This window comes from Anabrus simplex, chromosome 3 (assembly GCF_040414725.1).
Source record: "Anabrus simplex isolate iqAnaSimp1 chromosome 3, ASM4041472v1, whole genome shotgun sequence".
Taxonomy (NCBI): domain Eukaryota; kingdom Metazoa; phylum Arthropoda; class Insecta; order Orthoptera; family Tettigoniidae; genus Anabrus; species Anabrus simplex.
The window spans coordinates 359,900,491-359,912,195 of record NC_090267.1 but is presented as its reverse complement, the minus strand read 5'-3'; the positions used below and the strand labels follow the sequence as shown (position 1 = coordinate 359,912,195).

At 38.0% G+C, this 11,705-nt stretch overlaps 1 protein-coding gene across 1 annotated transcript in view; it reads right to left on the bottom strand.

Moving 5' to 3' along the window:
* Positions 1-483: 483 nt before the first annotated feature.
* Top3beta (topoisomerase 3-beta) overlaps positions 484-11,705 on the bottom strand; it is a 177,236-nt gene continuing 166,014 nt past the window's right edge. The window contains exons 14-15 of the mRNA XM_067144503.2: positions 6,934-7,036; positions 484-918 (exon numbers count right to left, since the gene is read on the bottom strand). Coding sequence (XP_067000604.2) covers positions 709-918; positions 6,934-7,036 — 313 coding nt within the window. The 3' untranslated portion in view covers positions 484-708. The remainder of the gene's footprint in view (positions 919-6,933; positions 7,037-11,705) is intronic.

Genomic DNA, 11,705 nt, shown 5'->3' with positions numbered 1-11,705 from the left:
AACAGTATTTCACAAGAATGCATCATTCCCAACAGACAGAAAGTGGGCTGATATGGCTATGAGCTACTACTGCTTACTGATCAACAGGACTATATTTAGAATTGAATTGTTATATATTTTGCCCTCAACACTTTCTGCTTTTGATAATGTGGCTGTGTAACATTGCCATTCCATACCTTGTATCGTAGAATGAATAGTCAGTGGCATGCAGTGGAGATGAACACTTGCAGGGTAACAAAATATTTCATGAACTGCTTGCCGACAGTTTATCTGATGTTCCGAAAAGAAGTACTAGTATCAAAGGTTAAGATAATACAGCAAGTGTCAATTTATCTCAAGTAATATAAACATTGTATATTTTCCTCAAGCCTGTATTTTATGCTAGATATGTTACTCTTGGTCTGTCCACACTATGAGAACCATCAATAAGCTGTCCAGTCGTCAACATGTGAACAGAAATAACATTGGAAAATTACAGCTACATACTTTACAACCACGGGGACAAAAGGATTTAATCTCAGATTTCACAGTAGAACACAATCATACAGAAATACAATTGTTATTACATTCTGCACAGACTTGCTATCACTTTTCCCATTAGTTGAACACAGGTATTACTGAAATTGTGAAATAAATTAAAGCATTAAAACTGATCTTCACCAGAGATCACGGTATTGCACCTTAATATCAAGTATGTTAATAGGTCCATCAAACAAAGTACGCTGCCAGTTGTGCCATTTTATCTTTAGGTGGTCTTGGTTTTCCTTTACTTCGTCCTCGTCCACTGCGACCTCTAGGAGCTCTACTGCCAGCAGGTCGTGATACAGCACGGTGCTTCTCCACCAGAACAGTGAAGTAGGGAGAGCAAAAAACACACCCAGTCATCTCTGTTGCTTCATTAGGCAGTTTACTCTTTTCCTGTGGAACAAAAACCGATAATCAAACACAAATCATAACAATGATTTTTCTTTTTTACAATTTATTTTATGATGCACCGACAAAGATAGGTCATTATGGCGACGATGGGATAGGAAAGGACTAGGAGTGGGAAGGAAGCAGCCGTGGCCTTAATTAAAATCTTCAGGGCTGCCGACAGTGGGATTTGAACCCACTCTCTCCCGAATGCAAGCTCACAGCTGCACGACCCTAGATAGTAGGTTCCAAACGCTTTGTTGCCAGACCGGAAGACGATTTTCCAGGGTTTCCCATTTTCACGCCCAGTAAATGCTGGGGTTGTATCTTAATGAAGGCCACGGCTGCTGCTTCTTTCCCCTCTCGGAGGCTAACTCACTCGGTAACAATAATTTTAAAACAGGGAAAAGATCCCAAATATTCATATGATAGATAAATTTTACGATTATGAGCTGTGGTTATATTTACAATATTCAGAGCAAGAGGCACCCTCCCTAGTCAGACATTAACTTTACTTCAAAATTTGAAAATTCAATTCTGCAAAATAGAAAACATAGTAATACAGATTCTGAGGGACCTTCTACATATCATTCATTTCCATCTATATACCTGAGAAAATTATTAATATCCCCCCCCCACAGTGTCCACAGTGCAATTTTGTAAAGATGGGATGACAGAGTGGGGGAGGTGTTTTTCATAGAAATGACTTGGTCTTCTCGTAATACTACAGAGCAGATTTAAGGTGGAAGGATACGACATTCTGACCAGCAGCATGTTGTCTATGGTAGAACTCTAGAACTCACTTTTTAAAATTTTTATTTTTTAAATTTACAATTTGCTTTACATCGCAATGACACAGACACGTATTATGGTTATGATGGGATAGAAAAGGCCTACGAGTGAAAAGGAAGCAGCAGCTGTGGCCTTCATTAAGGTACAGCCCAGCATTTTCCTGGCGTGAAAATGGGAAACCACGGAAAATCATCTTCAGGGCTGCCGACAAAAGGTTTCGAATCCACCATCTCCTGAATGTAAGCTCACAGTTGCACGACCCTGACTGCACGGCCACTTGCTCAGTAGGTACAGTAGAGGGCTAATTTGGAGTTGAAACCATGTTTTTCAACATGATAATGCTCCCTCCCATAAAACAGGGTTTGTTCGTGAGTGGTTTGTGGACAATAAGGTTCTGGAAATGGACTGGCCTGGCCACAGCCCCTACCTCAATCCTTTTGTAAACCTCTGGGATGAACTAAAATGGTGAATTCACTCCAGACCCCTATGACCCACATCACTAACTATGCTTTGAATTATAGACTGAATTAAGGAATCATCAATACAGACAACATGAAGCTTATATCATATGCTTGCTACAAGCTGCAGGAAGAAATGTCTGCATTTCCCTGAAGACATTCTGAAACCTGGTAGGCATTCTCCCTTGCAAAGTTCAAACTTCAATAATGCCAATCACCCTGTATTAATAGGCAGCATATCCGAGGAACATTTAGAGGACAGTTTCGAGTAAGTGTCCAGATAATTTTGATTAAGTAGTGTATACTGTGTATAGAGACTCCTTGACTGCACAGCGAACGCAGGGGCGATAGTAATTTCTGGGGAGTAAATGGAAATGGAAATGGAAATTATGAAGAGAGTACTTAACTACTGGATGAGATCAAAGAGAGGAGAAGGTGGCATATTGCTACAAACTGCTTATCAGTACCAGATCAAAAGTATGTATGAGGAGAGCTGGCTGGTGAAAGTCAAAATGAATGTGGAAAGGCTGGGTCTGAGGTACATATGGTATAAGGATTGGGATAAAAGGGGAAGAAGGTTTTGGTGACTGATTATAAAGAGGGTAAAGGATATCCAAATGCAACGTCAGATGGAGGAATGCCAGAGGAGAACGACCCTAAGTATTTTTAATAGGATAAGCCAAGTATCGAGGATAAATGTTAGTAATGTAGACAGAGCTGCAAGAAGAGGTTTATTATGGTGGATTTTGGGCTTATACAAAAACAAGGGATGAACCTGGAAAAGGGATAATACATTATGTATACTGTGTGGTGAAGTGAGGAAAGACATTCATTTGTTAGTACGATGTAAAGAAACAAAACATGTGAGAGGGAAAATATTGAGTGAGAGTCAGCAGGAATTGTTAAAGCAGACTGGTAATGATCGAAAATTATTGGATGGGTGATAAAAGAGTGGAATAGAGTAGATAATTTAAGTTTGTATTTAAGTGCTGTGAGAACATTATGCATAACAAAAATAAAGGAAGTGGACGCGTGATTAATGCTCAAGAGACACTTGGACATGAAATTAGGTATACGATAATGGGATTACAGGAAATTAGAAACACTAACCAGGATGCCTTGGAATCTCAAGGATACAGACTTTATAAAGGTATACCCGGGAAGAGAGTGATGAAGAATGTCCCACAATTTGGAACAGGATTTTGGTTAGCATTAAAATAATAAGCTCAGTTCAAGAATTCAGATCACAGTCTCCACGACTCTCAACGCTCACCTTAAAGGCATCTAATAAAATCTATACTATAATAAATGCCCATGCTCCCACTAATGATAAAAAACTCCTCAAAAGACCAGGAGGAAACAGGAGAATTTTGGGACCTATTGGACCAGACCATAGATAACATCCCCAAACACCATATAAAATTATTAATAGGCGACTTCAACGCTCAACTAGGCAGAGAAAGAAAATACCGTGACATCATCGGAAAATGGCCAGCACACAAGAAAACAAATAAAAATGGAGAGAGACTAGTTGACCTGTGTAGAAACCATAATTTAATCTCAAAATCTACATGTTTTAAGAGGAAACCTCAAAAACTCAAAACATGGAAACACCCTGACTACACTAAAGGAGAATGGCAACTGGATCACGTCTGCATGGACAAATACCACCACAAAGAGATCTATAACGTCAAAGTCCTCCGAGGAATAGACACAGGTTCAGATCACTATGCAGTTAAAATTAAAATTAAACTCACTCCCCAGAGGAGACAACAAAAGCAAGCCCTTAAAACTAAAAGAAAAATAGATCCTACCCAGCTAATCAACAACAAAAATTACCAGAAAGCAACTGAAAAAATAAAAATCACAGATAAACTTGAAGACTTCGTACACAACCTTAAACAAATTGCAGAAGACCTGGCTCCAATTAAACCACGTAAAAAACACCAATGGTGGAACAGTGAATGTGATGAAACAGTGGAGAAAAGACATCAGACATGGCTATTATATGAGTCCCAAAAAACAGAAATATCCTATCAAAAGCTAGTAAAACAGAGAAAAGAAACTACCCAAGTCTTAAGAAGAATAAAAAGACAACATCATAAGGACACCCTGCAGTTAATTGAAGAACAATTCAATAAAACTCAATCAAGGGACTACTACAAAACCTTCAGAAAGCAGCTCCAAAAATATGAACCCCCGGCCCTACTGATGAAGGATGAAGACGGTAAGCTGGCCCATAACAATAAAGACAATGCAGAAATTCTGGCTAAACATTTCAACAAGCTTTTAAATTGTGAGGAACCCACAGAACTCCTTCATTTGGACACCAACACCCCGATAAAAACATCACCAGAGAACATCAATCCCCCCACAATAAAGAAAGTCTACCAAGCTCTGAATAAATTAAAAAACTACAAAGCGCCAGGAGAAGATCAGACCTTTGCGGAAATCTGGAAATATGCAGGAACATCAGCAAAAGTTGCCCTCCATCAACAACTTGTCTCTATCTGGATTAAAGAAGAACTACCAGAACACTGGACAACAGCCCTCATTCATCCACTGCACAAAAAAGGAGACAAAACCGACCCTAATAACTACAGGGGAATCTCGCTCCTAGACATAACATACAAAATATTTTCAATAATCATCCTTAATAGGATAAGTTTACAACTTGAGAAAGAACTAGGAGAATATCAAGGAGGTTTCAGACCCTGGAGGAGCTGTCCTGATCAGACCATGAGTCTTAAGTTGATAATGGACTATAACAGGAGAAGAAACAGAGATAGGGTGATAACATTTGTAGATTTCAAGAAAGCTTATGATTGCATCCATAGAGAAACTCTGTTTAAAATTTTAAGACACCTTGGACTACACCCCAAATTAATAAACATGATAAAATTGACTCTCACCAACACCAAATCAAAAGTGAAGTTTAGGGGTGAAACATCAGAGACATTTGAAATTAAAACTGGACTACGGCAGGGAGATGGGCTCTCACCACTATTATTTAACTGTGCTCTAGAAATGGTAATGAGGGAATGGTTTAGGAAATGTCCCCCCAAAATAAAGATTGGCCAAAAAATCAAAACAAATTGCCTGGGTTTTGCTGACGATTTAGCATTACTAGCAGTGGACATAAAAGAAGCAAAAACCCAGATATCAGAACTTCCAAACATTGCAAATAAAATTGGCCTCAAAATATCATTTGAAAAAACAGAAATTATGCCCCAAAAACCAACACAGCTAAAAGAAGTCACCATAAATGGTAATAAAATCAAAATAGTAACTCAATTTAAATATCTTGGAGAAGTAATAACACATAACCTAAATGAAAAAATCTCAATCCAAATAAGAACAAATAGATTAGCTAAAGCACAAAAATTAACATGGGATATCTACAAAAAGAAATGTCTATCAATAAATACAAAAATAAAACACTACAACACAGTTATAAAACCGGAAGCTACATATGCAGCAGAAACACTCTTTTACCTGAATAAACAATCAAAGACTGACAGACTTCAGAAAATTGAAAGGAGGATTGGAAGAACCTGCATCAACAAAAAATACCAGAAAGATGGACAGTGGCGGTTAATACCTAACAAAGTCGTGTACAAAGAGCTAGAACCCATTACAGATACTATGCGTAAGAGGAGACTGGGATTCTTTGGACATATCATGAGGATGCAGGATTCGAGACTTCTGAAACAACTAGTACAACACAATCTCGTCTCAATACCACAACAGGATGTAAATGGATCAGAGAAGTAAGAGAGGATCTGAAGGAAATAGGCCTTACAACAGAAGACACCACAAATAAGATAAAATTGAATACAAAACTCAAGAATACAAACCTCCGCTTTACCCTTACACAAAACAAACCAAAACACGCACATTTTCAACTGAGGAAAGGGCATGAAGATTGGAGCATCTGAAGAAGTACTGGGAAGACCGCAAAGCCCGAACAATCCCTTCAAAGAGACCTGAACGACGGACTGACTAAAGTGATCCTATGTGGTCATAAAAGAAGAAGAAGAAGAAGAAGAAGAAGAAGAAGAAGTGTACGTAGGAGTTTGATATGTCTGTTTTGTGTTGTTAGATAACTTGTGTTTGTGCTCGATATCTTGTGTTCTGGGTAAAGAAAGTAAGAGAAATATAGGGCACTGAGGTTCAGCAAGTATAAGGGAGGGAAAGGGGTTGAATCAGCAAACAGTCTTAGATAACGATGGAGATCTGAGCATGGTAGTGAGGCAGGTCAGGGCCTGGAGCATGCAACCTTGTCGAGAATCAGTGAAATATGATTCCAGGACAAGGTTATGTATTGTTCTAGGGCATGGCCTGCGGGTTTAGAGTTGGATGATAAGACTTGCTGATTCAACCAGGGTTTGATATGTATGCCATTGTTAATTTTTTGTTTTTTTGTTTTGTGTTTCAGTTTAGTTTTATTTATTAGTGTTGATTATTATTTGTATCTTTATAGTGTTTTGTATTTTCCTAGTTTTGCTTTGTCTTTATTTGTTTTTGTTTTTTCTATTTTCTCTGTAAGATCTGGAGAAAAATAAATCTACTGCAAATCTAATATATTGTGTCTAGGGTACATTCTCACCCGAAAATATTTAAAGGAAGTTACAGAAAGGTAAAAGGGAAGCATTTGGAATCTAGATAAATATCAGTTATAAGATTATCATGGATCTGAGAGAAAAAGGAGGATAAAGATAATAACAATAGGCTAAATGTTTGAAGGGATGATAATTAATGACAACCTTACCTGTTTATATTCAACAGTAATAAGCTGGGCACCACATTCACAAACACCTTCTTCAACCGTTACCTTCTGTGCGTCATCAAACAAATGAATAATAACATCACACCTGGAAAAGGAAATACAATTATTTACAGTTTTTAATAGCAATAGGGTAGCTTCCTGTTGAAAAATAAGCAAATGAATCAATAAGAAATAGGATGTCAAAGGTATTTAAAAAATACACCATTTGCCAGTAAAAAAAAATACATAGGATAGGAACAAAAAGAATAGGAGGGGTGTTAGGATAGGAAGGACAAGAACAGTGGGGGTTATCACCAAAGTCATTGGAAAGAATGATGAGATATAAGTACGAACATTTAACCTCACTCCAACCTCATCTAAATAAATCTCAATACAAACAGTTAAAAAAAAAAAAAAGGCGAGCATGTATGGATAAAGTACACAGCACTACCATGCAATTTGTATTAGTCAGGCTGCAAGTTGTATTGTCTTCTACAATACTTTGATTCCCCTTTAAGTTGCCTCTAATGATGAGGGGTGCATCAAAGTTTGTCGACCAAACCACTTAAGGAAACATTTGGAGTAGCTAAAGAGCAGCTAAAAAAAAGTGCTAATTATATGCATTTCACTTGGTTGACTTTATAAATTTCTCTCTTCCCCTTTTCAGTGTTTATGTTGACTTCCTTACAATCCCACATGTTCCATATGAAGATTCAAGATCTGTCAATATGGCCCTTCAATGAGCATTGGTACCTGGCCTCATGATAAAGCTGGGAATCAGAAATGAGCTTGTTGGAGGCTGGGAAGAGATTAACGTATAACAGGGCTGATGAGGAGAGTGTCTGGCAGTTTGAAGATATGGAAATCCTCCTCGTACTTTTTTGTTTTTGTGTTTTTCCTTGTCTCCTCTTTCTGTTGCTCTCTTTCCACACTGACTTGCCATTGTGTTCATCCTATTATGTGTTCCTATTCATATTTTATCATTCTATATATGAACTGATTTGAAACTATCAATAGGGGAATTATATTTAAGAGGGAGGCTGCTAATTCCATTGTTTTACCTCAAAAACCAACCACAATCACTACCATTCACATGAATCAAACATTGTTTCCATGAAGTTAAACCATACTCCATTCTCTCATCCTTCCATCTGAACCCTCATTACATTTCCCCAGTGGGTGGGGGCACAGAATACATTCACAGAATCCCTTGCTTGTTGTACGAGGTGACTAGAAGGTGGATACCCAAGGACTGTCAACTGGGAGCATGATCTGACAACCATGGGGCCCTAGCTGAGCCTAGCATTGTCTCCATTCACTACATTTTACTTTTATCGCCTGTGGTGGGACGGAGAACTGGAAATAAGCATTGTGTTTCGTGAAATTATATTATTGAGTTTGGAAATGTAAACTATTGACCTTTTATTTTGAAAATTATTGATTATAGTATTCCTTAATATGTTGTATTACCATTTTTTTTGGACAGCTCAAGATATTATTTGGAACTGTAAATGAACATTGCACGATGCAAGAATTATGTTTGAAGTGATTTTTGTATTTAAATTTAGTTGTGTTTTGTGTGTGTCATTTAAATTTTTTAAATTATTGTATGAAGAAGAATTATGAAAGGTATTATCATTGTATATTATGTATGTCAAGAATTGTAATTTTGTAAGGTGCTTTATTTTTGATACATCCTATACTGCACATGCGGTTTCCACTGATGTGTCGCAACTGAAAGGATTGAGAACTTGTGAAATTAAATAACACTTGTATGTTTTATTATTCATCCAACTATTCAATACAATACAACTTTGATAAGGACAATTGGTCAGAATAATGACCTTTCTAATTGCCAAAAAATGGGAATCTAGAGGAATTCGGTGTCCTATTGGTTAGTTGTGATTTGTCCACTTCCGGCCTTCTGCCGACTTCATGTGCGTGATAGGATTCAGCCGCGTCTTTACTATCTGACCGTCCTCGTGAGCAGGTGTGCTCGGGGACTTGCTCCGCCTTGGGTCTCCAGTTCCTCGCGGTAAGCGCTAAGTAATTGCCTTACATTAATTTAAATGCATTCTTGTGTTTCAGACCTTTTCCACTTAAAGTAACTTCCGTAATTATGTAGAACTTTACTTTGTGCGCCGGAGTTTCCTCTCGATTGCCAGATTCACCGTATTCGAGTTTCTATAGAACTTTGCAGTTAGGCTAATCCGTTATATGTTGTCTTTGGAAGGCAAACCTTCTCTTTTGAATAACGTATTGTATAATTCGGATTCTTTCGAGGATGCCTCCATTCACTCTGAGAGTCCTTGATAAAAGTTTCTTGCATTTATTTTAAACATTGTCAACTACTCTGCCATTTATTTGTGTCTTTGATTCGTAATTGTATCTGATTTGTCGAAAGTGTTAAGTATCAGCTGCTCTGCCATTTAACTATGTTTCTTGTAATTTTTCATTTGTTATTTTGAATATTTTTGAGTTTTGAGGTGGATGATCGCGAACCTTTTTTTCCCCATAACGGCATACCTTCCCATGGACCTCAACAGGATTTCTACACGTTCCACACTCTTGTCCGTAGTTGTCATTATTAGGCCTGTAAGTGTTCCCTTGCATATGGTTTGATTTAGCATATTTATAGTCTCCCATTGTATTTCCAAGCTAAGATGTATAATCGCTGCTACTTTTGATATTTTTCTATCATCCCCAAATTTATTTTATTACCAATGTTTATTATTATTATTATTATTATTATTTGTGTATGCGCTCAAAAACGGCTACAACTTTCTTAGTATGGTATATAATTAACTGCAATCAAAGTATAAAAACCACTGTGAGGCTTTACATTCAACTGTATTTGTGATCAATTTTATTCAAAATTAAATTGTATACTGATCTGTTGTGTGCTGAAGCAGGTGGTTGAGATACTCCAATATTGATGTTGATGGATAAAAAAAAAAAGACTAACAGTGGATTAAGTTGCTATTTTAAAAACAAATATTTGTATGTTAATCAGTGAACCTAAAATTTCCTGGCAAAAGGATTCTTTTACTTAGTCAAAAACTTAGGCCTACACCTATTATTCTCTGTTTAAGGCTGTATTCATATCATCATTGTACAGTTCCAGTTTCCCGGATACTGTTAATGAGCCTCTTCCACTTCTTCCTGTCCATACACAAATTGTCATGGAGAACATCATCCACTGTCCATCCTCTGGCAACTTGATCAACCTTGATCATGTCCATCCATCGGGTTTTAGGTCTTCCTGCAGGTCTTTTCCCCTCCACCTGTCTTTCCAAATTTATTCTGGCTGTTCTTGTAGGCTCCACCCTCATCACATGCCCGTACCACCGTAGTCTGGATGAGCAGATTCTGTCTAATAGGGATGTCTTCATTCTGGCTTCTTTCCTCACCTCCTCATTTCTTAACTTGTCCATCTTGGTCTTCTGGATGGTGGATCTAAGAAATTTCATCACTGATGCTTGCAGTCTTGCTCAATCTCTCTTTGTGAGGGTGCACGCTTCAATACCATAGGTCAATATTGGTATGAAATAGCTGTTAAACATCATCAGTTTGGCCAGTTTTGGAATCATGCCATTCCATAAAAAGTGTTCTTACTTGTTGGTAGAATTCTGATCCCTTTTGCGCTCTGTTTGCAATTTCCTTTCTGACCAAATTATCACTGGAGATTACACTTCCAAGGTAAGGAAAACTATCCACACACTCTAGCTGGTGGTCTCCTAGTTTTACACTTGCTGGATGCCCTTCTCAGTTAACTGCCATCACCAGTGTCTTGGTCTCGCTGATGTTGAGGTTATATTCCTGGAACTGAGATTTCCATATGGTGAGTCTGGTCTATACTTCCTCTTTTGTTTCACCCCAAATCATGATATCATCAGCAAAGGCCACTGTACTGTATTTAGTTCACCTAACTTTTCGTTATGTTCTTCATTATACTGCCCATAACAGAGATGAACAACAGTGGCGAAAGTACTCTTCCTTGCTGAACTCCACTCTTGGTCTCAAACCATGATGATTGACTTCCCCCAATTTCTACACAGCTAGCACAGTCTTCGTACAACATCTGAATTTTCCTTACCAGTCCTTCAGGCACATTTCTTTTCCTCAGGCACTCCTAGATCTTATCTCTTATAACACTATCATAGGCCTTTTCTATATCCAGGAATACAACGACCGGGTTCTTACCTTTCTCCCAATATTTTTCCATCAGCAGGAGGGTGCTAAAAATTAGATCCACTGTTGATCAGTTACTTCTGAATCCATATTGCTCCTCCTCTAAGTGTGATTCAATGATGGTTCTCAATCTCTTTTCTATGATCCTCTCTAGAATTTTTAGCACATGAGACAGCAGTGTTTTTCCTTTATAGGAGGTGGGTTTCCGTCTGCTTCCTTTCTTAAACAGGGGAATTATAACGCCCTTGCTCCAATCTGCAGGTATTTTGTTGTCTGTCCATACAGCATTTAGTACTCTGTGCAGCCACTGTATGTCCTGGATGCCTGCTGCCTTTATCATGTCCGCATTCACTTCATCTGCACCTGAAGATTTTCCTGTAGGCATAGATTTTAAGGCTGTCTCAGTTTCTATCCAGGTGATGGAAGGTTACTCATTGTAGGCTTGGATTTCTGGTTCTGTATTTTGTTCTTGAACTGGTCTATTCAGTAGGTGGTCGAAATGGTTCTTCAGGACTTCTCTCATGACACTTTCTGTCCTAACCAGATTTCCATTTTCATCTTCAAGTGCCTTTATGGTATTCAAT